This window comes from Nanorana parkeri, unplaced genomic scaffold (genome assembly GCF_000935625.1).
Source record: "Nanorana parkeri isolate BGI_ZX_2015 unplaced genomic scaffold, ASM93562v1 scaffold165, whole genome shotgun sequence".
NCBI classification, from domain to species: domain Eukaryota; kingdom Metazoa; phylum Chordata; class Amphibia; order Anura; family Dicroglossidae; genus Nanorana; species Nanorana parkeri.
In genome coordinates, this window is record NW_017306433.1 from 1233186 (window position 1) to 1260924 (window position 27739).

General features: G+C 39.6%; 1 protein-coding gene across 1 annotated transcript in view; it reads left to right on the top strand.

Moving 5' to 3' along the window:
* The window catches only part of PSD (pleckstrin and Sec7 domain containing), a 158943-nt gene that overhangs the window by 28424 nt on the left and 102780 nt on the right, over positions 1–27739 (top strand). Inside the window, exons 7-9 of the mRNA XM_018554566.1 lie at positions 14344–14456; positions 24374–24432; positions 24707–24796. Coding sequence (XP_018410068.1) covers positions 14344–14456; positions 24374–24432; positions 24707–24796 — 262 coding nt within the window. The remainder of the gene's footprint in view (positions 1–14343; positions 14457–24373; positions 24433–24706; positions 24797–27739) is intronic.

Below are 27739 nucleotides of genomic sequence, written 5' to 3' on the forward strand. Positions count from 1 at the left end.
GAAAAAAAACCTTTTATGTAGTTAATGCTGCCTTCCGTCTGCCCATCACTTTCAATAACTTCCTGGATTCCCAGTGTGCTTTGCATTTCTTTCCCTGCTGCTTGATGTAATGCAATCTCAGCTTCTCAGAACTACATATACCATCATACATTTATTCCAGCAAGCAATGCTAATGTTACATCGTGTGCAGTTTTGACAATGAGTTGTAGTTCAGACAGCATTTTTAGTTAGAGTGGTGACACAAGGAAATGCATATTCGCAGGGCTGATAGGAAATACATCCTATAGGCAGGGCTCAAAATTTCAGGTCCTGAGCTACTAGCCAGGCCTTCGAAGTTACTCGCCACCAGTTGCCCTTCATAACACAAACACACACAGGGCACAACGCGCACACAGCACAGCACACATACAGCACGAGTGGAAATTTTGAGCCCTGCTATAGGTATCTTCAATAAGTAGGTTTACAAACTTCTAGATCGATATGATTATTAGGCATGGGATAGAAGCTATGGTTATTCAGTATAGAAAAACATATTTATTTTTAGTTTTTGACCATAGATACTCTTTAAGATATTGAGAGGGGATATTTTGGTAGTACTCTGGGTGTATAAAATATATCTAAATTAATGCAGCCCTTTTTGTTAGGTTTGTATGGTGTTCCTTCCTTTGCTCGTTTTGTTTTCAGTGCATGGATACCTCATTAGAGATCATGCATGGACAAGTGGTCATAAGGACATAGACGCGGTCCCCTAAAGACATGTAATGTTTTATGATATGGACTGCATCCCTGTTTAATTATAGCTTTATGTTTTCCTTAGCTCAGGTGGATTTACTCTCATTCTGCTGCGCCTTTCTTCTACAGACTGCAGGGACGTGTAGTAGTCATAGCTATCACAGCAACAGACAAGTGCTTGCTATGGGGTCTGGGAGAAAAGAGGACCCAGCATTGTCTGGTTACACAGTTGTTTTTACTGGTAACCATAGCATTTGGCAGATACATATAAGGAAAATGGATATATGTGATTGCTTTGAAAGTTATTAGTATTTTGTATCACTAGAGGAACTGCTTTGAAGGTGGAAATTAAAGAACTGGGGTGAGTTGGTCAGCAACAGAGTATTATTAATTTTGCTTTGGAAAAGTGATATAAAGGGAAACAGAATTTCTCAATACTTTCACATAATTTCAACTCAATAAATAAGTGGTTTATGCCATGCACATGTTTGTAACACGTGCACCTAGTCTAATCTTTGCTGCATCATACAAAACCTGTGTCTTAGACAGGAACTCAGACAAAAAAGCTTTTTGCCCTCCTCATTATGGATGGGTTATGTTAAAATGAACAGAAGTACAGAGTTGTATACTCCTCTCTTCTGCAGCTTGGACCAGCTACCACTCTCACCATTTAGCTCACAGTGCTTTGAATGCTTCAGCTGCTGGTCCCACTATTTCACACATATTCACTATTTTATCTGTGGTTGCTAAGCCTAACCAGCTGATCTCATTAATGGACAGTGAGCTTGTACCAACCAACTAACCCTCCAGCTGCCTGAACTGGCAAGCCACACTTTAATTCAACATTTTTTTTAAAACTATCAATATCTGAGGTCTGTACAAAAAGTAAAAACCTTGCTAGTTTTGGATAGAATAGGAAAGTTTTAGAACTTCTGTCAGATTTGTGTTGCTCTGTGTCCCCTCTGCGGAAATTTCACTTTTCTTCCATTTACACTACAGAAAGTGGGAGAAAATCTCCCCACAGTAAAAATATTCCTGGTTTGAGGATAGTGATCAGGTGTCCACACTTTTACTCCTTTTCCACTGACAAAATGGGAGTATCCACTCTATCGAAAACTAGAAAAAAAAATGTGACTGGAGTTCTACAAGGGAACCTGTGCTATGATAAGGCAGGGCAAAGCAACAGGTTTAGTTTCATGCCTGCCCCTCTCCTGCATATGCAAACCTTACTTTATTGTTATTCAATGGACACGGGATCAGTATAATTTACAAATATTTGGTATACTGCCTTAAGGATGAAAAACAAAAAAGCTGTTGGCCAGCCACGTATAACCCTCCTGCTTCCATAATGCATCTATTTTTGCTGGTGTCCTAGGAGGATGTACAGCAGCAAATGAGGCGCTGGATTGCTATCTTTCTTGAATTTTATCAGAGAAGGGGGATGGAATAATTGCTTGAGCCTAATGACTTAGGTTAGGCAGCTCTTCTGCTGGAATTAGGAGGCCCTTTAGGTTAGGCAGTTCTTCTGCAGGAATCGGGAGACTCCTAGGGAAGGGGCTAGGGCCCAAATCGAGAAATCCAAAAGTAACGGGTAGGATGAGAGCGCCAGAACAAGAAAAGTTTAAAGACCAAAATCACACAACTGATGACAGCAAAAACAACTAGCAACTACTGGGGCTACAATTCCCCCTTCATCAGGGCTGAATAGAAATAATAACGTTTAGGATGGATTCAAATGATGGCTTCTAAGCTGACTGCTTTCACAGGTGAAAAGACCAATTTTCAGTAATAATGCCAGCAAGGACAGCTAAAATGCAAAGAAAGCCAGTGCTGCCTTTGGCAGATTGAAATAGAACGCATTGGCTATCTACTGTTTTTTGCTGCCATCAGTTAAGTGATTTAAAGATTTTGGACTCTGAAACTTTTCTTGGTCTGGCGCTCTCATTCTACTCATTACACTAGGAGGATGTACGTATTTTTTAATTCTCCAATTCAGCTCACTTTCCAGTTCAGCCAGCATGCAAAACAACCTGTCTAACCACTAAGGTTAAAAGCAGAGGTTTAGATACACGTCTTCTGCATAAAATGTGAAAACCGCACAGCCACGTCAAGGCACCTCCATATAGTGCTGTCCTAACTCTAAACTATCAGAGTCTCCATCTTGGAGCACATGGGCAAAAGATTAAATTGGGTGCAGGTTTGTCAGGAGGAATCCCAACCTCCCTTAAAGGCACAGGTACGCACAAAGGACCCCGCACATCACAATGGCAGCTGACACCCCCCATGCGTCACTGCACCAAATCAGTCAAGCAAAACAATTGGCAAACGCACTCATCAATTAATTACCAGCTTTACAGCAAGGTGCACACGGAAGGGCTTCAAACAGTAAAACAGCAAAAAGTTTCCAGGCACACTCACCAGCCAGCATGCAAAAAAAAAAGATTAGATTGGGTGCAGGTTTGTCAGGAGGAAGCTTGTCTCCCTATTAACATACTGGAGCTCTGAGCAAATTTGTCTTTTCTATTAATGCTGAACTCCTTGACTGCAGTTGGCAACACCACAGAAGTGACATACAGTACCAGTCTGGCTGTGGAAAAAGAAGTGGAACAGATACTGTCTTGGGCAGAACATTAACCTTGTCTGCTATCCACATTCCCGGTGTGGACATCTGGCAAGCAGATTATCTTAGTTGACAATATTTGGAGTGATAACAAATGGTCTGTTCACCCTGAGGTGTCAGGTGGTGGATGCTGGATGTGGACCTCTTAGCCCCCAGATTCAACAACAGACTGCACTGGTTTGTCTCCACGTTCAAGGATCCACTAGTGAATACAATGTATGCTCTGGTGGCTCTAGGATCAGCATGAGATTATGCCTTTCCCCCTCTAAAGCTCTTTCCTGTTCTGCTCCACAGGATTGAGATGGAGGACATTGCATTACTTCTCATGGCACTAAACTGGCCTAGGAGCATGTGATACTCCGATCTTATCAGAACCCTGTTAGATACTGAAGCGGAATTGCAAAGGGTCGGACCAGGCAGAAGCATCATTTAGCATGTTTAATGATACCAGCTGCAGCAGGGAACAGGCATAAGCAAGTTCACAAAATAAAGGCTCGCAGGCCAATTTTTATAAGAAACTTTACAATACAACCATATACTGTATGTTACAATATTATTGGCTGCCAAGGCCTACCTCACTGCAACTAGCCATAAATCTAACATTCCTTAGACACTATGTCTCCTTCTATTCCAGCCCAAGCACATAGACTGGACAGGTGCACATGTTCCGAGTGTGTCTTGTATGCTCTTAGGGTTTATCTATATATGTCTGTATAAAGCTGCTCAACTTCTAGGACTAAATAACTTTAAGTAATACATAATATTATGTATAATGCATATGCAAATGAATATACAACATGAAGAGTATGAGTTAATATCAAAATTCCACTAAAACACCCCGTGGACTTCTCCAGATTGTCTGAATCTTCTGTTCCAAGGGACAGCTTACTACCCTGCTTTGTGGTTGCTGGCTTTGACAGAATGACTGTTGAAGCCAATGTTCTAAAAGATAGTGGTCTTTCTGACTCATTCATTCCTACCTGCTTGAAAGCTAGCACGTCCACATAACACAAGGTCTACCAATGCACGTGGTGTCCAGATTCAACAACAAACTACCGTAGACAAGTTTATCACCAGGACCAAGGATACCTGGAACTTCGGGGTTAATGTCTGTGTAATCAGTTCTGCTTTGACAAATTTACACGACCGAGACTGTGGACATTCTGGTGATCTTCATTGCTCCCAACTGGACCAGGAGACTGTGGTACATAGAAATAGTTCTCCTGGCAGACGGTCTGTGGGCACTTTCAGATCATTCAGACCTCCTGTCCCAGGAACCGTTGTGCCACCCTGCTTCTTGGTTGCTGGCCTTTTCACCTGACTGTTAAAGCCCAGATTCTAAAGGAAAGAGGCCTTTCAGGTGCTGTCAAGCTAGGAATTTCTGATTTGGCAACTCCATTCTAGAGACTGCTTTTGCTCATGTTTTCCCCACTGTTTGCATTCCAGTGTCTCTGTGGGAGCTCAACTTAGTTTCATCTGCTTTACAGATGCAACCTTTTGAACCCCTCAGAGATATCCCTCTGACCCTACTCACTCGCAAGATTGTCTTCCTCGCCATAACTTTGTCAGGCATGTTTCTGAAATGGTGACTTTGACCTGTAAAGAGCCTTTTTTTTAAATTATCCACAAGGATAGTGTTAGTGCTGAAGCCTAGAGCCTCCTTTCTTCCTGAGGTACTCTCTGTCTGAGGGTCCCCATTTAGGGCAGCTGGATTCTCATTTCACTATAGCTAGGTTAATTTGTTGGACTATCTCCATGACTTTGAGCTGAAGGGTAAAGTTGCCCCCTCTCCTGGTCAAGGCTCACTCTACTAGAATCATACTTCTTCAGCCATTCAGCATCAGGCTTCAGTATCCCACATCTAAAAGGCTACCACCTGGTCCTCTGTTCACAATTTTGCCAAGTTTTACCAGGCGGAAGTTAAGGCCTCTGCAGATGCCAGTTTCTGATAATCAAGTTCTTCAGAAGGACCCCTTATTTTTTGGCCCTTCTATTTTAGTTCTCTGTACAAGTTTGTTGTTATATATTTATGGGGCTTGTAGCTGTTTGTTGTGTCACATGCCCTTTTGTTGGGCTGCTTTTGGATGTCCCATTTTATCTAGAATTAACTTCCTTTATCCAGTGATGTATGACTCTTGGTGTATGAAATTTCTTGGAATTTATCACAGGACACTAGACCCTCCCCTTTGTCTTCTGTGATCCACTTGTGTACTACTTCCTACAAAACTGAGACAGACTGAATAAGCCATTGATTGCAGAATGAATTACTTATTTCCTGTAATGTACTCCAAGAATTAGATTTTACAGCTAAGACCAGAATACTTTTATTCTGACCCTACCAATTAAGCTATTGGTGTAGACATTCACCAATAGCAACAATTTGTTTTCATGTGGGTTCCTTTTTATTTTCATCTTGCCTATTTAGTCTCCTATTCTACAATTTCCACACAAAAAAAGGACTAGTTATTTCCTACACTCGATATTAAGTACAAATAAGTGACAATAACAAAGTCTGTTTCTCAGTAGTGTGGAAGAGAAGCAGAGCCCTCATCAACTTGTGATAAATAATAAAGATATGTTAAAATTTCCACCTGTTCCTACAGCAGGATGGAAATAACAAGGCTAGACCTACATGACCTCTGTTTCAAAATGATGTTTTGTCATTTATTTGTACTTATTTAAAATGTTTTCCCGATTTTTGAATCATGTTTATTTAAAGGTACAAATGCATTCCCATTCTCTATAAATATTTCAATGACTGTAATAAATATTTATTAAATATCCGCAGTCCACAAAATGCTGGCATCATATCGAATAATACTGTTTTGCTGGCTTTTTGGGAAAACGCATAATAATTATGAGGTTTAGTAAAATCATAAATATTTTGCAAATGTATGTATTCAAGATAGATACTATATATAGGTAATGAATGCTTTATGAAGAGTGGATAGGAACATTTAAAGATGTTTCCCATATATTGGAGGACCATGTGTAAAAATTCTTGCCATTTTTTCAGTGTTTGTCTCGGGATTAGACAAGAACCGTTTTTTATTTGACACAATTTGTAGAATTTAGTTATATTTATCTTACTGGGTTGAGTAACCTTTTAAATACTATGTTTTGTGAGGATCTTGGGCTAAATAGTAGCCTCCTTCAAGGCAATCCCATATGCCCAGTTTCACAACAAACTTCTGCAATTCAACATTCTGGCCGCATGGGACAAAAAGGCCTATGCCTGAAACCCATAATCAGACTTGTCCTTGCCTGGTGGCTCACGAGTCCAGTGTCTGGGCTTCAGAGAGTGGTCTCTTCACATGGAGGTGTTCCAAGACTTCTTTTGCTGGTGGGGAGTGCCAAACATGGACCTCCTGGCCTCCATGTTCAACAACAAACTGAGCAAGTTTGTCTCCCGGCATCCTCTTGCTCTCACAGTGGATGCTCTGGGGACTCCGTCAGATCTATTCACCCTGATCCACTCCCTTCTTGCCTGCTGCAAAGGAGCGAGATGGATGGCATCCTAGGGGTTCTCATTACACGGAACTGCCCATGAGTACTTGGTACTCAGAGCACTTTAGACTCCTGGCAAACTCTTTGTGGGCTCTGTCAGATCTTCCAAACCTTCTGTCCCAAAAACCATTTTACCAACCTGCTTCTCATTCGCTTGTTTTCATGGCATGGCTGTTGAAACCCAGGTCCTGATTGTTTCTGCTTCGGTATCCTTACACTTTTGAAGGCCAGGGAATTGACTTCTCGCAAAGTTTATCATTGCACCTGGAAGGTTTATTTTGCTTGGTGTGAGGCTAGGAATTTCGATTTTCCATCCCAGAAAGTACTCTGTGGGACAAATCCTATCTTTCCTCCAGTCCGGTCTGGATCAACATTTAGCCTTGAGTACAATCAAGTGCCAAATTACAGCCTTGGTGGTTCTTTAACCAATACCACTTACTCTCCAGCGAAAGTCTTTATTAAGGGTTTTGCTCACATTGCTTTGAATGTCCAGTCGATAGGCTCGACTGGACATTCTTGAAACCACTTTGCGATATGTGGGCGTTGGGGATACATTGAAATTTTGCGTTGGTAAACTTTATTCTAGCTCCTTGGCAACGGTGCAGATCAATGATACCGCCTCAGATGGTTTCATACTTTCAAATGGAACGAGCCGGGGTTGCCCATTTTCACCGCTTTTATTCATTCTCACTTTGGAACTGTTTTTTTGTCAAGTAAGATCCCACTCGAACATCACAGGTTTCACTTCGCAAGGGTCTGTGCATAAGGTGGCCGGCTATGAAGACAACCTTTTATTCTTTGTGACCTATCTTACCACATCGCTCCTATGTGTAATCAGCGAGTTGGACCGCTTTAGCTCCCTCTCTAATTTTTAAATCAGTCTTCACAAGTCAGAAGCTTTAAGCCTTAATGTCCTGTTTTTGACCCTCAAAGCTCTCAAGCCTCATTTTTCCTTTAACCCCTTCATAACTGAGCTTGTTTTTAGTTTCTGTTCTTAAATGACTGACACACTTTTGACATTTTTGTTGTGTGATTCTTCCACATCAGTAATATACTTTCTTACAAAGTGCTCCCACACATATTATATATTGTTTTTTAGAGGACAGATAGGGCTATATATTTAGATCACATATGTGTACCTAATGCCTCACTTAGGACAAATACATTCTAAAATTGAGGAAAAAACAAAACAAACATTTTTGAAAAAAATCACTTTTTCCCCAGTTTTAATTTGTAGTAGATTAGTAGTAGTATTTTTTTAGAAAAATAGCACAGCTAGAAAAATGCATCAATTACATTCATTTATTTGTCCTTTTATTTGGAAAAACCTCACATTCCTAGGATTTTAGAAATGTTTTTGTACTTCTCAGCCTAAAACTAAAACCTAACATTTAAATATTTTTTCTCTAAAAGCTAAAAGTGGTCACCTGGCATACAATGTCACTAAGTGTCACACTTAGTGACAGCAGCATACTTTGAACATTGCCGACATGAGGGGGTTATATTAATTAAAATAAAAGCTCAGCTGCAGATTTTCATTGTAATGGGTTAATTTGTATATTAATGATAGTATAAAAATGTATCATTTTTATTTGTTACATTTATTTTTATTATTTTACACTTTATTTATTTTACACTTTTCACTATTTTTTGCATTTTTATTTTATTTAATTATATTAAGCAGTCATTGTGAATTAATCTCACTATTACTGCTTGATAATTGAGTTAATACATTTTTGGTTATTATTAGGCTGCTTCAAACTTAAGAACAGCCATTAATAACCATAGTGGCACTGATCTTGCAGCATTACAGGATCAGATGTCACTAAAGGCTGTCTGATCGTTCCCACAACGATCAGGAGCGGGCAACAGTGTTTCAGCAAAAGAAGCTAAATGTTCGTATTGCTGAAAGTTTAGGGGGGAAAAAGCCGGTATACGTCGGGATTTCCCGATATATATACCAGCAAATATGGCTCTGCTCTCACTGTCAGACCCCTGATTCCTGAAAGGAATCGGCTGTCTGAAAAAGCTTAATTCTTTCATTAATGGATGCCTCTATACTGAGGCATCCATTAATGAACGGTAACCGCTGATTCTCAAACAGTGTACGTGAGCGGTCATTTGGGCACTTTGTGGCGGGACGTACAGTGGTACGTCTCCCGTCACAAAGGGGTTAAATGGGCCCAACATCATATCAGGTATTTGGGCGTATACCTTACCTCGACACTAGAGGATATTTCCTCTGCCAACTTTGCACTGTTTTTGGCTAGCGTGCGACAGGATCTAAAGAGGTGGTCCAAGGACATATTACCTGGTTCAGACGGAATAGCATCCTGAAAATGAATATCCTCCCTCGTCTCCTCTATCGTCTCCTCTATCTACTGCTAACTCTAGCGATATGTATTCCTGTGTTTTTCCTCATACAATTGCGCAGAGACTTTAGTAACTTAATATGGGCTCACAAGGCGGTGCATATCGCGCAAGTCCTTGATTGGTATAGAACCGGATCAGGGAAGCGATGGATACAGTTACAGCAGGGGTTTTCCCAAATCCCACTTGGGGGGCTTTTATGGCTGGAAAGGTCACATATTGTGGGTGCCAGTACTCATCTGCTTATTGGTACGACCCTGGATGACTTTAGATTGGATAGTCGTGGTCTTCTTTCGGATCAATATCCTTCTTTCCTGACTCCAGTTCTTGGTCACCCTGCATTGCCCATAGACTTGTCACATGGAGATCTCAAACCCCTAGTTCTGTCAGATTCCTACCCAGTCCATCATTTTTGGTCCTCTACTGGCTATAGTCTTCTGTCTGAAATAGGTTGCTGTACGGACCTTCAGCTTCCCTTTTGGAAGGCCCTACAGATTCGAAATTTTTTTACCCATTCCCTGGGACGATTGACAAACCTGTCTCCTGTCATGGCTTTTGAAAAACTGTGTCTGGATCCTGCTCCAATCTGACACAGTCTCTCTCTCACACATCATCTGCTGACTAACCTACCCGATCAATTTTCCCTGCCTTATCTAGCAAAATGGGAGAGGGATCTGGGGATCTCCTTTACTGATGAGCAGAAGTACAGGATACTGCAGATTACTTATAAGACATCCATATCTAGTAAGATCCAAGAAACAGGGTTTAAAATTATTTCACGCTGGTACAGAGACCCCAAGACATTACATAACATTTTCCCACAGTGCTCTGCTCTCTCCTGGAGATGTAAGGAACAGGAGAACTCTCTACTGCACATTTTTTGGTCGTGCCCTGTTCTTAAAGGATTTTGGGATCAGGTCATGGAGATCTGCTATAAATTGACGGGGGTCTCCCTTGGGGATGAGTTGGGAGCCTACCTTCTACACCTTGCACCACTATCCATCAAAAACATATTGCAGGTCCTTTCTGGTTCACTTGTTGAATGCAACTAATACATGAATCCCTTTGTGTTGGAAACCTATCACAGCTCCACTGATCAAGCTCTGGTGTAAAAAGAGTAATGATAATAGGGACATGGAAGACCTGCTGGCTTTGGCCAATCACAGGGACGACCGTTTCAGTAATCCTTGGTTTTATTGGCATGACTTTATGTATTCTCAGGAGTATGCTGAGCTGTGCACCTCTCCTTGAGGACCTTGAGGGTTCATCTTAATTAACTTGAATGGGGACCGACAGTCGGTATTGATGGTTGTGGAGCTGCAGGGTGGGTGAACTGGTGATATCCCCCTATCTATCCCTGTACCCGCCTCTTTTTCCCCTTTTCCTTCTCTCTCCCCTTCTCCCCTGTCTATCTTTTTTTTTCACCTTTGGGTGGAGTCTTTTGTTTTTCCTGTCTTGCACATCACCTTTTCCATTACGATAGACCTCACCCGGATGTTCAGCTTCTGCAGTACAGTGTGCTATCTCTAGCTATTATCTTTAGCTATTGCTAGTGGCGGGACATTACTGACACTCGTTCCAGGTCTGGGTTGGCGGTGTTTATTGTGCACCTTTTGATTGTACTTGTCTTCTTTCTATGTTGACTGTTTTTTTACGTCTTATTACATTGTTCAATTGTCAAAATGAAAATAAAGAGTTTTTTTTTAAAAATGCGTTTACTGTTAGACACAAGTATTGTTTTTTTTTAGATGTTTCCTATAACACATAACAGGAAATAAATGGCAGGTATGAATAAGACCCAGATGCTAAATTTAGTTCTAGCTTTAAACCCAAATGCTGGGCCTGGAACCCCTGTTATTAATTAGCAACATAAACAATACATGCAAATGTTCCTAAATAAAAGCTTTATTTAGATGCTTTTGCTGGTGCAATGAGGGTAAATAAATATTCCTTAGCGCATAGCCCAGAAGACAAGGAAGATCTTTCATATACCCCTGACGCTTATCATCCAAATGTTTGAAAACCAATTTTGTAATTTGCACACTACATAGCTAGGGAGATCTCTTAAGCTGCCCATACACCTTTTCGTATGCGATCGCATTTTCGTCCGATATTTGTACGGTTGATGGGCAGTGTACAACCGCAAATACTGTACAATCGATCGACTGTTGACTAACCAGCAGGTTAGAAAACTTCAGTCGATCGTATGATTTTCGCAAGGTTGGTGGCGTTTCTGTACGTCACAATTCGTATGATTGACACTGCTCTTGCGCAGACGAAAATATGTGCGGTCGATTACTGCAATTCGTCCAGGTGCTTTCTTTTAATTACTGCTGATTCAACCTTGCGATAATCGGGGCAGGACAGGGCCGCCGTATGAAAATCGAACAAAGCTTCGATCAGCGGACGAAAAAGTTTAGTCCGATGATCGCAAGGTATACGGGCAGCTTTAGTTTCCTGGTTCCCTTTTACTGACCAGCCAACATTCATTATTGCAATGAGCCAAGCCCCATATTGATGGGGTTATTCCAAATCTTTGAGTTTGACGCTAAAGTTTACAATGGGGGGAATTTATCAAAACTGGAGAAGCTGTGCATGGCAACCAATCAGCTTTCATTTTTAAATCTTAACTGAACAAACTGAAGAGAGAAGCTGGTTGGTTGCCATGCATAGCTGCTCCAGATTTTGTCTGTTCCAGTCATGATAAATTCCCCCCTATGTGTTCCTGGAACATAGAGAGCTCAGGAAGAGGTATATGCAGACACTTCTAGGATTCTTAATTCATAGTAACAGTTGATTTCATCTTTTTAGATACAAAAGCTGTTAGAGGATTCCTTCTTTAAAAGTGCATGATAGATCCTCCTTGAGGCTGACAGTTTTCTTATTTCTGTATATATTTTCAGCTTCAAGTGACACTAAACTCGGGAGTTAAATCTTAAAAATACCTATTAACAGAACAGCCACCGCTCCAAACTCGCTCCTGTGATGGACTACAATCTCACATTTAGGTCACTAATTTGTATTGAGATTATAGTTTATCATGGGAACGTGCATGGAGCGGTGGCTTATTTACAACACACACAGGAACCATGGGGAGCAAAAGTAGCCACCCTCCAGAAGGATGGACAGTGTCAGCACCAATTCATAGATCATTTAAGGATATACAGCAGAGTAATACACAAATAAGGTAAAGTATTGTCAATAGTTAGGGCAGTATTACACCATTTTCCAGACCTGATCTGGAACGCAGTGCATTGAGTTTTGCCACATTTTAAACGCAATTTTACAGCATTCCGGAACTTTTTTTTCCTTTTTTTTAGCCCAAAATAGGCTTTCAAGTGCGCTCCAGTACGTTTGCATGCATTTGTATGGGTTTTTGATGCGTTTCCATGCTTTCCAGTGCAATCCAGACCAGACAAAATGAGACATGCAGTATTTTTCTGGTCTGGTCTGGTGTAAACATAGGCCAGAAATAGCATACGGATACATTAAAATGCATTTTGGGTCTGGAAACAATCTGGTCTGGTCTGGAGATGATCTGGATGTGGTGTGAATGGGCCCTTAAACAACACTAGAAGATAATTGCATGTCTACAGACTCGAACATCATTACACAGTTGTGGTGTAACTGTAACAACATATAGAGAAGTATCACTGCAGCTCCAAAACTTCATTGTTACGGCCGGTTCACACAACAAAGTCTGCATTCCAGAGCGTTCGGCCTGAGTGCGATCACCTGCACCCAGAACGCAGGCATATTAGTGCCTGCGTTTTGGCCCAGTGCTATCTGCAAGCACTATTTTTGATCGCAATGGACCAAAATGGAGTCACTAATGTGCCTGCGTTCTGAGTGCGGGCAGCGGGCGTGGCTGCAGTGCCATTGACTTCAATGCACTGCGACACACTCCCTCTTCCCCTTGAACGCAGGGAGCCGGACGGCTTTCGTTCCAGAGGCCGAACGCAGACTTTGTGGTATGAGCCGGCCCTTAAAGGGTCGTTTTTTCTAAAAGAAGTGACTGGTAGGATAAGAAAGGCTTTTTATATTTACTGAAAACGTTGGCAGTGAGACATCCCTGACACAGATTCTAGCTCTATTCCCAGCCACATTGGCGTTTTTAGTGTCTGTTCTGTACATAATATACAGTCTAAAAAATCAACAAGAAGAAAGGGATTCTACCATGAAGGCAACAGCAGGTGTGCATACTACAGAAACCAAGCTCAGATACTTAAAACCAAAATAGCCATTTTAGGTAGAATGACCCATTAAAACACCTTGCCCGAAATTAAAACATGCAGATTAATTATTGGATATGCAACATATCTGCAATATCCATCTAGGCTATTGACCTTAAAGTAGAATTAAAGTCTGAATTTATTTTGCATATACTTACCTCTGTCTGCACCGCTCACTCCCGGCTGCACTACTCAGATCCGAAAGACCGTGCAGGGGGATGATGTGGGTGGGCGCATGCACAGGTCATGTCACCGGCAGGGAGAGGAGGAGAGTGTCAGTGAATGCACGCAGCCTGGAATGTGCACGTCGGACAGACTCCGTGTGACACAGAAGTTTGCGCTGGATGAGGGACCGGCACCAGCACTGGAGGGACTACTGAAAATGGGTAGAAGGAAGAAGATGATCACGGCAAGAGACATCACATAAGGTAAGTTTTAAAAGCAGAATTCCTGCTTGATTAGTTTCTGTTCCCATGAGTCAATAGCAATAAGTTTGGAAGACTTTTAGGTGGACATAAAAGTACCAGTCCATATTTGATGAATGCTGGAGAGTTTAATCTAGTGTTTTCTTTTGTAACTTGGGGACTCCGATAATGAGAAGTGCATGAATTCCCAGGCCTGCATTCCTGCTGCGGCCATAACTAGAGATCCCACTTCTCCTGTTGAGTTTTTCATTATGTATTATGGTGAAAGCAACAAAAGGATTGGGAATAGATGTTATTAAAGATGTAATCAAGTTTAGTGTTGATGAAAAATCTAGTAAAACATAAGAAATTGTGTTATTATATACTACATATGTTTTATTATAGCCTTTCACAGTAGTTCCCTAATATACTCTAGCATTGCGGGCCTATAATGCAATTTGCTTTTTTTTTTTCTTAGGATGTTTTTGAAGGAGTTGGCTCTTATGGGCGAGACACAAGAGCGAGAGAGAATCTTGGCTCATTTTTCCCAACGATACCATCAGTGCAACACTAACAGTATTTCATCTGAAGGTCAGTATTTGTTAAGTACAAACATGAGTGATGGCAGCAATGGTCTAGTGGTCCATCATGTCTGCTTCTTTTTTTTTTGCTATAGATTTACAGTATTGTGCAAAAGTTTTAGGCAGGTGTAAAAAAAAAAAAAAAAAAGCTTTAAAGGGGGAATTTGTTTATCAATTAACACAATGGAAAGTAAATTAACAAAAGACAAGCCAAATCAATATTTGGTTCGACCAACCTTTGCCTTCAAAACAGCATCAATTCCTCTATGTACACTTGCACACAGTTTATGAAGCAACTCGGCAGGTAGATTGTTCCATACATCTTGGAAAACTGACCACATATCGTCTGTGGATGTAGGCTGACTCAAATCCTTCTGTCTCTTTATGTAATCCCATGCCATTTTTCTGTGGCTTTGCAGACAAAAATCTATACCCCCCCCAAGGAATCCGGGCCTGGGTGTGGTGTCATGTAATGGGAAAGCTGTCGGCAGTGTTTTAGTAGTTAGCTGTTCTAATCAACCAAATAAGCGGGTGCAGACTGACTGGCTAAATAAGTCATGGATAATGATAAAGGTGACCATTATGTGGAAAGTGATTATGTCATGCTGTAGGCCTTTGCCGGTCCACCTTTACTGAGCCTAGAGATTTGCTTTAGGAGAATAGTCATTTAATTTTTTCCTTCATCAATAACAAAATGATGCATTTTAGTATTTTAAACTGTGTACATGGTTGCATTCTAATTAGAATTTGAGGGTTAGAGGCATTTTAGTCCCACATGTGGAAAATTTCTTTTTTTTCTTGAGCAGTAGAGATCTCTAGGGGTTAATACAGTTTTGTGCTCCTAGCAGAGCAAGACTGAGCAGATCATAATAATTTGTCATGTTAATTTAGTCCAGCCTTGCATGAAATATGTTCACATAGGCAGTAAATGTTCTCCCCGGCCAGTTCAGAGCAGCAAGCCAACTTAATGCGTGCTAATTTAGCTTCACGTTAGTTTTACAACTGTTATAACCCACAATATATCATGATGAAATCCAAAGATTTGTCTATTCAATTCAAAAGTTTTTATTCAAGGACAAAGGGGGCTACATATAACAAAGGTAGCTTTACTTATAGCAGCCAAGTTCCCTTGAATTTTCTAATCTGCACTGGAAAATTGGGGTGTGGGGGTTTAAAACTACTAGAGTGGGCAGCAGTCTTCAGCTGAAGGCTACAGGCAAGGGGCAGAATATTTTTAGATTCACACCACTTACTTTCTATCGGCTTGCTAAATGTCTTTCAGTAATTTATAGTTGGCCTTTAATCATTTTGATGTTGATTCTGGTGCTGGTTTGAGCAAATGTCAAAGTTGGTTGAAAGTAACTTCAAGCAGCTGATTAATGTACATGATGTGGAATCATTTTTCTGTGCCTTGGAAGAATAAAGGGTAGTAGGTACCGTGTTTCCCCAAAAATAAGACCTACCCCGAAAGTAAGGCCTAGCACTATTTTTCAAGATTCCTGTAATAAAAGACCTACTCGAAAATAAGACCTAGTTGGTGGTAGCATGTGAGGGGGAACTTGAAGAGCAGGAGAGATGGTATCAGCCTACAGGGACATACTGTATTAAAGGGATGACAGGGGACTCCCCTCGGCCAGCGCAGTGACCGGAGAGCACTCCAGTACCATACTTCACCAACTGCTGTCCCCCTGAAGGCACTGCTTAATGTAATGGTACTGTACTGTAATGTGTACTGGTAAATGGTACCGTACTTTACCACGCTGTCCACTGTCTGATGTCCACACTGCTGCACCGCTGGTACCGCTGTCCCTGATGGCAAAGGAAGCCGGCACTGCAGAAAGCAAGGCAGCGGAGGGAGCAGAGCCGCATTTGCCGATACTTCCTCTATATCGCCGGTTACTGTGACAGGTGGAATGATACCAGATGCACTCTGCCTGTGAAAGTGAAAGAAAAGGATCAGCATTACCGATACTGACCAGTAGGAAAAGAAAGAAAAAGCAACAGTATTATTCTCATTCTTACCATACCATTAAGGTCAGTAAATAGAACACAATGGACATTCTGACATTCTGAAGTGATTACCGTATTGCGCTGCTTTTACACTGATCCGCAGATGCAGCACTGTGTACCTGCAGGTTCATGAATAACTTTGGATTCTTGTACATTTTGTTGCACATTAAAAAACAAATAAGACATCCCCTGAAAATAAGACCTATTGTGTTTTTTTGGGGCAAAAAAATATAAGACAGTGTCTTATTTTTGGGGAAACACGGTAGTAAAGCAAAGCATTGAGGATGTCAAGTGCAATTGTCATCTGCACAGTGACGTTTCTTAAATTTTGCACACCTCTTCAATAAGATTGAACTGTTTGACTGTTCCAGCATGTGTGACTGAAGTCCCCAGTAACTGGCACCCTCAAAAATCTGCAGAAGATGCAGTTACATTAGCTTTATGTGTTCTCGAAAACCATCTACTGTAGCAAGGTCTCTCTGACTTGAAATCTATGGGAGACCTTCATTAATGCTAAGAATATATTTTTCCACTCTTCAGTTTTTCAGTTTTTACTCACCCAATTCTGCCATGTTTTCACAAATGTTGTTTTCTTATTTGTGATGATTGTGTAATCACTTATTTGTGATTATTTGTGTATGTTGGTAATATGGAAGAAAAGGAATGAATTTGGCCCCTGTAATTGCTGTTATGCATACATCCTTATTAATTTGGAAGCGGCGGAGTGGGATAAATGTATCTCCAAGCTATACAGAGGGTGATATGATGTTAACTAAGTAAATGTAGTTAAATGTAGTGGATTAGAAGGCAGTGACGTGTGGTACCTTCCCTGCTGGGTGAGGTATTCCCCCTGCCCGCCCCAGCGCCGCCCCCAACATGCCCCATCCCAGACCGCCGAAGCCACGCCCCCACCCAGTCACCAAGCTATGTGTGGAGGAGGAAGGGAGGAGACAGGGAGCAGCCTCCCTGTTACTCTCTTGCTCGTTACTGGTGAGGCATCAAGATCGATGTCCTCAGTGGTTTATGATTTCTTTTTTTTTTTGATTGGACAGCTTGGACCAATAGGACTTTGTATTGGTCCAAACCATCCACAAAGCTCAAGCCTCTAACATAGAGTAGAGGCTGTTGCAGCTGTTACTCATCAAAAATGCAATACAAACACGGCACAACACAGCGCACTACAGCTGCGCAGGCGCACGCAGTTCTGGTGTGAATTAGCCCTTATTCTCACCATTCACATTTCAGGGGAAGGTTTGTCCAATTTTTGGATTAAGCTTAATTACAGCTGAAATGCAATCATCTTTCATTTTCTTCCCTGGTCCCTCCACCCCCCTTCCTTTCAACGTGCTAGTGACATTTTTGAATAAACCTTTTCCGCTTCATTACATATTTTACTTTAGACCCAGTGATGTCATCATTGGGTCTTTGTGCTTTCCTATACAAAGGAGGCAGATCATAGCTGGTGGGAGGATCCAGCAGCGTGCTGTATTTTTTAGCTTCATGAAAACATCACAACACCCTGCTTCAGTACTCCTCTCAAGGGCCTTCAGCCTTAATGCGTGGAGTGGAGGAGTTATGCAAAAATTAAGATGTCTTGATGGGTAGGTGTCCATCTGGGGAAGTGAGAGCTTCTAGGCAGACCACATTTGCATGCAGACCACCCTGGGTAATGCCCACACGTGATGCTGGGTCTCCATGGTTGAAAGAACTTTCCCCAGCCAGATGGGCTCTATCAGACTTGCTGCAGCTTCTGTTGCACACTGTCAGAAGCTCACAGTGTGCTGGGAAATCTGAGTATGCATTTTAAGTACAGGGAAGGATCCGGTACAACGGTGCAAGACTGAAGGTAAGGCCGGAGTTCAGCTTTGTGCCTGGTAAAACCCACTTTGCATTATTAAGCTGATTATGGCATTCTGTGCGTTTTATAAAAATATACACTTTACAGAGGTGGTTTATTATGAACATAACACCTGCGAGGATACTGTTAAAATGAAGTGTACCTGATGTGGGAAGAATATATTGGTTTACCTAATGTGGTAAAAATACCATAGTGATTTCTAATATATGTGGGGGGGTTTTTTCTACTGTAATATTTAACATGTTCAGTATTTATCATTTTTGTGTGACTTTGAGGCAAAGCAGTGTTTTTTCAGAGCATACTGCAGATCAGTGTGAGTGGGAAGTATGTGAAGGAGAGGTGAAGAGACTGCGGTGATTGAAAGGACAACCAATAACAGCAGGAATTTTAGACCTTGATTTATGAATATCTGTGAGGCAAGTTAGCCCACTTTCTGACTCAGATGGTAACATGCGTACTGCACGGAGAAATGTCTTCTAGTGAGATATGAGCTATTCATAACTGTTAATTAAATGAATGGAATACACACAGATCCTGCCGATTAAAGTATACTGTATACGTTTAGCTGACAAAGTGCCCACCAAAGAGCCACAAATCGTGGTAATGGTGAGTTTTAACCAGTTAAAAACATTGACCTTCTTGAAGAATCTGATTGGAGGTACGTTGTTATTTTTTTTTTAACAATACATTTTTATTAAAGTTTAACAAGGAACAAAATCAGACAGAAATACAGTAACCAACAGTTTAAACATCCGTAAGAGGATTAACCTGACATCGCATACATATGTCTGTTTAAGGGAACATCAAATCAGGATACTTATAATAAGCATAGTCCTCAAATAGAAGAAAATAAAGTAGAATAAAGGGATTGAAGAGGAAAAGATGTAGAATAAAGTAAGAAGTGAGCAAGGATATAAAGAGGAAATCAAAGAATGAAGAAATAAAGAAAGTAAGAAACTGAGAAAGAGGCCAGCACGAAAGGACAATAATAAAGAAATTAGCAAATGACCCTCCACTATATCGGAATTAAGCAAAAGAAGAATTATACCTTCTTAAATGCCAGCCAACAACTCCATTTAGATTGATATTGCGATATGAGGGTTTGTCTGTACGCCGTCAATCATTCAAACGTACAGTGGGTATGAATGTTAGAAATGGTTTCTTGTAAAGTAGGGGCATAAGGCATCTTCCATTGACTTGTTATAAGTTGTCGTGGTGAGAATAGAACATGCATGACAATTAGACATGTCCGATTCCTTTTGTTCCGAATCGAAATTCTGACCCATTTCTGAGATTCGGATGTATCCGAATTCCGAATTACAGATATAACAAATTTCTTAGTGGTAGTCTGTACGAAATGTCATTTGTTGGACAAAATTTCATTGCAGCAAAGTGACATTTGAGAAAAAAATAACTTTTTTCCCTCTTAAATGTTACTTTGCTGCAACGAACGAAAACGAAATAAGAACGAATTTCGTTCAGATTACCAATAACAAATTTCGCCCGAATCCGAATTCCGAAGCGAATTGACTTTTGGACCCGAATTCCGAAAAACGAAATAACGCAAAATCCGAATCAAAGCTGAATGAAACAATTTTTTTGCTGGTGCACATGTCTAATGACAATAGGGGGATAATTCTTAGGGTATTTTTAAATGTCAGTGCTTAATAAAGCTAATTGTGGGGAAGGAGGGATAGTAATGCCTGTTAAAGTAGCTATTAATTTAAATACCTAATTCCACTAACCTCAGATGTTTTTTAATGACCATAGAATATGGAATAAATTACCTACTTGTCCACAATTTCGCCAACAATATGGTGAGTGTGAAGAGGATATTTTAGAAAGGTGAAAGGGTGTAAGATACCATCTAGTCATTATTTTATAAGAAATCTCCCAATGGGAAACACATTTAGAATAGAGGGCATTAGCTTTCAGAGCATAACTCCATTGTTCTATAGTAAATTGGGAAGATAAATCTATTTCCCGCTAGAGCATAGGCAAAAGTTTTTGAAAAGATGAAAAATTGCGTATGTCCCTATAACAAGGGGAGATAGTGAGCTTTCTAGAAGATGGGGAATTGAGAAATTCCCATAGTTTGCTAGGAATTTGTAAATCTGTAATTGATTTAGTAGAGTAAAAATTAGCAATCTGGGAATATCTGAACTGATCTATAAATGTAAGCAGTTGTGATATAGGAGGGAGAGTGGTATATCCTCTAGATCAGCGTTTTTCAACCACTGTGCCGTGAGATATTTTCGGGTGTGCCGTCAACTCCAACACTTTAATTTTTTGGTGTAACTGTATTTTATTTTGAAGGCATGTTTAAATACAATGAAATTAAAATTATTAAATCAAAACAATCTAAAATATAAACAATCAACGTCCCCCCCTCAGCGGGCCACGGTAAAATTATCAAACGTTGACCGGTCCGCGGCGATAAAAAGGTTGGGGAGCACTGCTCTAGATTGCTGTGCACATAGGTCAAGGAATAGGATAGCGAATTCATACACTTGTAAAGGAAATGGAAATGGAATAGTAGTAGAGAAAATAAAAGGGCCGATTTCATTGAGAATTGAGTTCCATACATAGATTGGTCCGTTTATAGTAGGGGAAATAGAGGGCTGTACCTTGTTATTTAATGGGTGCTTCTGATCACCACATATCAGTTCAATTTTGGGCCTCATCCCTTCTCTACTTTTGTTCTCTGAAACCTGATTGCAGCACAGTGCAGGAATCTATGACACATGCTGAAAGACATTGAGTGTGACCAGCTGCATGTTTGGATATCAGTTTAGTTATGTCTGAAAGTTGGGGAGGTATTGGTGACGCTGTACACTTCAATGTGTCATACACTTCATTAACACCTGTTTTTAGCAAGTGACAGGTAATATATGATATTTTGCTTTTTTACTGAGCAACAAGCTTTGTAAATTAAATGTTAACTTTGCAAGAGAAACATTTCAGGTATTAATGTAACGTCTAAATACTTCTTTTTAACGAACCTATTAATAATATCACATCTGAAATGCTACTTTTTAAACTACATTTTGTTAAATTAAACTGAACCTGCTATGAATGTACCTGTTCAGGCACATCCTGTTATAGGGTGACAACACTCTGCCCCCATCTCTCAACTGTGTTCCTGTGTTGTCTGCCTGTCACATGGCCTTGTGATGAAGACTACAAGTGCCGTTTCAAAACACACATTATGCAGTTATGGTCCATTGTGATAACTATCAGGAAACCCGCACCTAAGAAATGCCATGCTGCCCTTACTGAAGTGTATGCATGTAAAAAAGAAATGGCCGAAGGAGATTATCAGTGCAATTCTTTAAGATTCTCAGTGCTTTAGAAAACTAAATGTTGTTTAGTTAGTGTATACATTAATTACAATTATTGTATGTCCTAAATGTAGTCCTGTTATGGCATTCCCTAGTCTTGTCACACACCTCAAAATATTTTGTGGTAAACCTTTCATCCTTCATATGACATGTCAGAAGACACAAATTAAAATTGGAGATACTAGAAATTCTCATTGTTGGTGTGGCAGTTAGGGGGCCTGTTGCTTTGCCCTACATGGACAAACTACAAGTTCACTTTAAATAATTTGCTGCTCAGGATGCAAGTATACTTTACTTTTTACTATAGAAACATATCTTTGTGTCTACTGTTATTGTATTCCCTTTTGTTCAGCACAATAAGCTACAGTAAATGTGTATAGCTGTAGTAAATGTGATAAAGAAATGCTTTTCCACAAATTAGATAAATCTTGGGAGTCAGAAGCACAACCATTATTCTTTTATTATTGAGTGTCATTGGTACATAGAGTAGATACTGCAGTTAGTACACTTCTTTTGTTTGCTTTCTACGGCTTTCAATCATGCAAGTCCAGAAAACACGTTTGCACTGTATCTCAGATCTAAACTTTGCATATTGCAATACTTCTTATACTGAACTTTTTTTCCTTTACTTTTGTTCACTGAGTTGCCATCTTTTTATAGCAACTTAATGCTTTTATTTTAATGTAGTAGTGAAATTGTAATGTATAATAATCATTCAGTCTGTTGAGTACAGTTTACATAGTTTGAACTATTAGGGCAAATTATGCAATAACTTTAGAGTATAGTGTATAATATTTATTCTTGTGAAAGGCCTTTGATTGCCTACCCAACTCTCGCTACATTATTACTATTGTGTGGAGACAATCGTTTCCAGACTTGGTGCTTGTACTGCCTATCCATATATAAATATGTATAGGTAATTGTATCATGTGGATTGTCACTGACAAACAACTTGAATGGGCACAGAAACTGAATCTGTAAGGACACACATGGGATTCCTGCAGCAAGAATCCCCATCTGCAGCCTGAAGCCTCATGTAAATGGGACCTAAGACCACACATTAGCACTGCAACAATGTGACTGGGCCCTTACACATAAATAGATTGCCTGATGTCTGAAATTTTGGAATCTGCATTTTTAGTTGATTCTGCCAATTAATAATTGTCATACAATAGGGCTTACATCTAACACTGAAACCTAAGTTTGGCTTATAATTGGCCACATTTATCAAAGCATCTGAAAAAATATTGCATGCAAGAGGAGATTTATCAATTTTGTTATGGCAATGATAACTGGGAGCAGTGAGATAGATATTAGATAGGAATTTAGCTTAATTTATACATCCCTCCAACTATTGCTCTAAAGTAGCACTGGGACAATATAAAATCTGCCATTGACCTCTTCTTAGTTCTAAAATCCAGGACAAATTCAAAAATACCATTGTAGTGGGGCGCCCCCTCCCATGTATGGCCAGGGTAAAATGTTATTTTTGTCTACGGCAACGTTAAAAAGCAGCTTTACCTACTGTACCTTATCCTTCACTCCACCGGCAGCTGGTGATCTTTTCTTCCTTTCAGTGCTCTGGGTTGTGGGCAGGCCCTCACTGTTCTCACTTACAATGCAGGGCTAAGCATTTTCCACCCAGCTCCTTTCCACCTGGCTGTTCCAATTTTTCCTCCGAAGGATGTTGGGCAGGAGGTTGACGACAGGGCCTCCCACTAAGCGAATTTCAACGACTTCATCAAGAACTAGCTCAGTGTATGGCCATCTTTACAGCTTTTGTAATAACTCTTAGATTGTGTTTCTTTTCTTGTTTATTTCTTTTCACAGTCTTACATTGAGATTAATGATGTTTCATTTTGGTTAAATGTTTTTCTTTTAATACTATTTTTTTCTGTCTGTACCAATATCCATCCTACTACTTAATCTGATTCACTTTTCCCTCCCCAATGCCACATATTTCCTCTGGAACAAAAACTAATCTTTAGTATTCTTTGTAGCATATATCTTTAAAGTAAAAGTACTTAAACCCAATAACAAAAAAATGATATATTTGAGTTTACCACTCCTTAGTTGTGTTCATTTCCTTTTTTCAGGCTTAGCACATTTTCTGAACGTACATAAACATTTCTTGTTGATCCTAATTAAGAGAGCAGCCTAGGGTGACAGCATTGCTTCTCCACAGATTCAGTAAAGTAAGTGTTGTCACCCTAGGATAAATTGGGTAAGTGTTATCACCCTAGAATAAAGTGAGTAAGTGGTATCACCCTAGGATAAATTGGGTAAGTGTTGTTACCCTAGGATAAAGTGAGTAAGTGTTATCACTCTAGGATAAAGTGAGTAAGTGTTGTCACCTTAGGATAAAGTGAATAAGTATTATCACTCTAGGATAAAGTGAGTAATTGTTATAACCCTAGGATAGAAGTTGCGTTACTGGCAGGGTCACCAGGTAAAATATAAAAACAAAAGGCCTAAAAAAGGAAAACAAATTCAGCCACCACATCTACGAATTAGTACGCTGCAATGTATAAAATTCTAATTTTTGGGTTTAGATGCATTTTAATTATACACTTTCTATGCCGTAATTTTCACTTTATTGTAATTTTGTGTAAGATACAATCATTTAATTTTAGCATAATAGTTCAAAATGAATTAGGGAAGCAGTATATTCTTGAATTTTACCTCTCTGATTTCTCTTTATCTCTATTTTCATTTCAGACGGAGTTCATACTTTGACATGTGCACTGATGCTTTTAAACACGGACCTGCATGGACATGTAAGTTCAGCTGGCATTGCCAATATGGATGTATATTTTTGATGTTTAAACAAGTTATAATTTTGTTATTATAAAGTAAAATGTTAAGCCCCCTGATTTTACAGCTTACTTTGAACTACAGGTATAGCTTAAACGATCAAATCTAAATAAATAGGCTGTACTACTTCTATCTTCTCTCCTCCCCCTGTGCACTGTAATGCTTGTTGAGGGACAAAGCCCCAGTTCATCCTGCCTTTTCCTCTGCTCATTTAAACAAAATTGATTTATTTTTCAGAACATTGGCAAAAGGATGTCATGTTCAGAATTCATTGGAAATTTGGAAGGATTAAATGGAGGAAACGACTTTCCACGGGAGCTTCTCAAGGTAATTATTTCTAATTATTAGGTATTTTGAGAGCATTAGAATGTTAAGTGGAAAACATGTTGAACATTATGACTGACCACACAGTTCTGGCAAAAACTCAGTTTTCACAATTTGAACTGGTTTCCTGTTCTTTTCTAGTAGGAATTTTCAAAACAACTAAAAGGAGGGTCTGGTGAATTAAACACTCCTCTGTGCCTTACTGGCAAGGCCAGTACAGTACTAACCTAATTCTGATATCGACAATCTGTTTTTAAATAAATTGGGAAGTTCATTTTTATTGGCTGCATGTGTGGTTTAAAGGGAGATAAATAACTATGCTAGCAAGCCTGAAACCTTCTGAAAATGCAAGTACCCTGGCCATAATGATGCCTTGTGGCTTCACTGCTAATTGTCACTGACAAGAAGGATGTATTTAAGCTGAGAATTACAACTTCACAAGCTGCTTATGGGACAGTGACTCCCTAAATAGTGCTGAAAGATTAGCATGAAAGCCAGGCCAAATTGTGTTTTCAGATGGTTGGGGTATTAGTTTAAGCTTATCCTGAATGATGGTTTCACTTTAAGAGAACTAGTAAGTTACAATATATTTTTTTTTATGCTTGGAAAAAAAAATTGTCTGTATATTGAAGTCATAAAGACATATACACAACAAAGCAGATGGCCTTAGGGCTAGTGTACAAGGGCTCCTGAGATTAATTAAGGTCAGGTTTAGATTAGTTTGTGCTTTGCTTTTATTCCTCCATAATAACTCAGTAAAGATACTTTACTGAGAACAACAAATAAATAAACATCTCAAATTTCTGTGCACTCTAGTCCTTAGTACAGGTCACAGTGTTTGCCTGAAGAAGCGACCATTCTCGGTTCGGAAACATTGCTTTTTGCACTGCGTCTCAATAAAAGGCATTGTGCATGTTGGACCTTAATATACGTGGCGCCATCCGCAGGTCACACCAGCACCCACCTTCATATTGGGATTTCGGTCTGGAGTGCGGTGGATTTTGGACTACTAGCCTTTAGCTTGTCACATACCATTACAACCCGAACCGTAATGGTATGTTCCATTTGGAACAATCACCACCTTGTGGTGAAAGTGTGGGTAGAATATGCAGTGCTTGGTGCCTCAGCAACCAATAATCATGCCCAGGCATTTTAAAAGATTGGTATGGCTATGCAGATAGCAACCACAAGCAGAAGACTACATGTATAGCTGCTTTGGTAGGGTTCTAGGGAATGCTGCACTGTCAGATTTGATAAATGTGCATGGTGACAGCATAGCCTTTCAGTTTTTCCAGCTTTTTTGTACTACCAAGGTGGAGATCACTTCCGAAAAATATTAACACATTTTACCCTCCTGGTGGAGTATTGAATGCTGTGTTAACCTCTTGGCTTCTTGCATCTTTTGGGGACTTCACTATCTATGATGTAGCTATTGTCCCATTTTTGTCTACAGCAGGCACTGAAGGGAAGGAATTTCACCATTTGAGTCCCTGAGATATATAAAAAAATTGTTATATGGTTGAGCTCTACAGTATATCAAACTAAAATATCTGTTTTGGCTTGACTATTTGAAATCACATGCATGTACTGTATTTAACTAAGCGAAAATATTCTGTAATACTACTAGAGAATGTAATTTATATCTGATTATTTCATGTGGCTATTAACCAAACATTTATGAATCATAGTGCAAATGTTTTTCCACTGTTTGGAGGAGAGTATGGGTTGTGGGCCATGCTTCTATTTCCCCTTACAATTTGGCTATTCAGCCCTCCGGCTGAATATAACCGGCACAACTCTCACAAGGCTATATACCTTACTGCATTCTTTAACAGGGCTAGTTAAATGCAACATCAAAAATAGATAAGTATTCTATCTGAGATTAGGTGAAATATCAGTAAGTATGCACAAAATATTATTTTTTGGCACTTCAATACATTAAAATATATATTATTTTGTGTTTGTGTGCATCAATAACAATTTATTTGGAAACATCTCTTTTATAAACGTATGTGAAACTATGATAGGAAATACAAAATTAGCAGTTGCATATTTTTATCGTATAGGCCCTGTACTCAGAATGAGAGAGAGAGAGATCTTACATCAAATGTGCAAAGATTAGCTGCAGACAGTATTATTAGAACTATAAGCACATTTAGCCATGTGGCCCTGAAATTTGTAATACCACCCCTCATATATGGATCTAGTTGAATTTTATGGATACATCACATTTTTTTCTCCATGTTTACCTTGACATTTTTACAATTATGTACTTAAATGTAAACTAAACAGGGCAGATGTTCTCAAGTGTATTCCATTACACTTCTCCAAAGTGTTCTCCCAGTAAGATAGCAGACTGAAACATCAATACGTAGTATAAAAACATATGCCTTTGTAACTCTTGATGATGACTGTAATACATCTTTGGCAGTCAAGGGGTCAAGGCATAAAAGCATCTGTCTGGGATTTTGTGGTCAAAACCTGAACGGAGCTAAGAAAATGTGTGATTGCAAATGTATTAAATAAAACTTTCTTAAATTTGAAGAATTAAGTAACGAGGAAGTGCATTTTACATTGACCAATCTGTAATTTATAAAGCTAAATTCATAACAAAAAAGTAAACTATGCAATTAAAAGATATTGTGCAAATATGGATTAGTGCATTCTTGCAACAGATTCATTTGAATTATGTTTTAAGTACAGAATAGGACATGTAATAAAGTTATGTTTTGAAGTAAAATTCCACTTTTGTGGAGGGGGAAAAAAACTCCCTTTCCAGGTCAGATGTTTACATTGCAAGACTTTTGTCAGACTTTTAGATTTTTAAATTCTTAGCAACTTTTGTTGCGATTATACTTAAACAATAAGGATGTACAAATGGTAATCACATGATCAGTCCTAGTGTTGGAATTAGAGAAGCACTGTTGGGTAAAACAGTGAACCAAT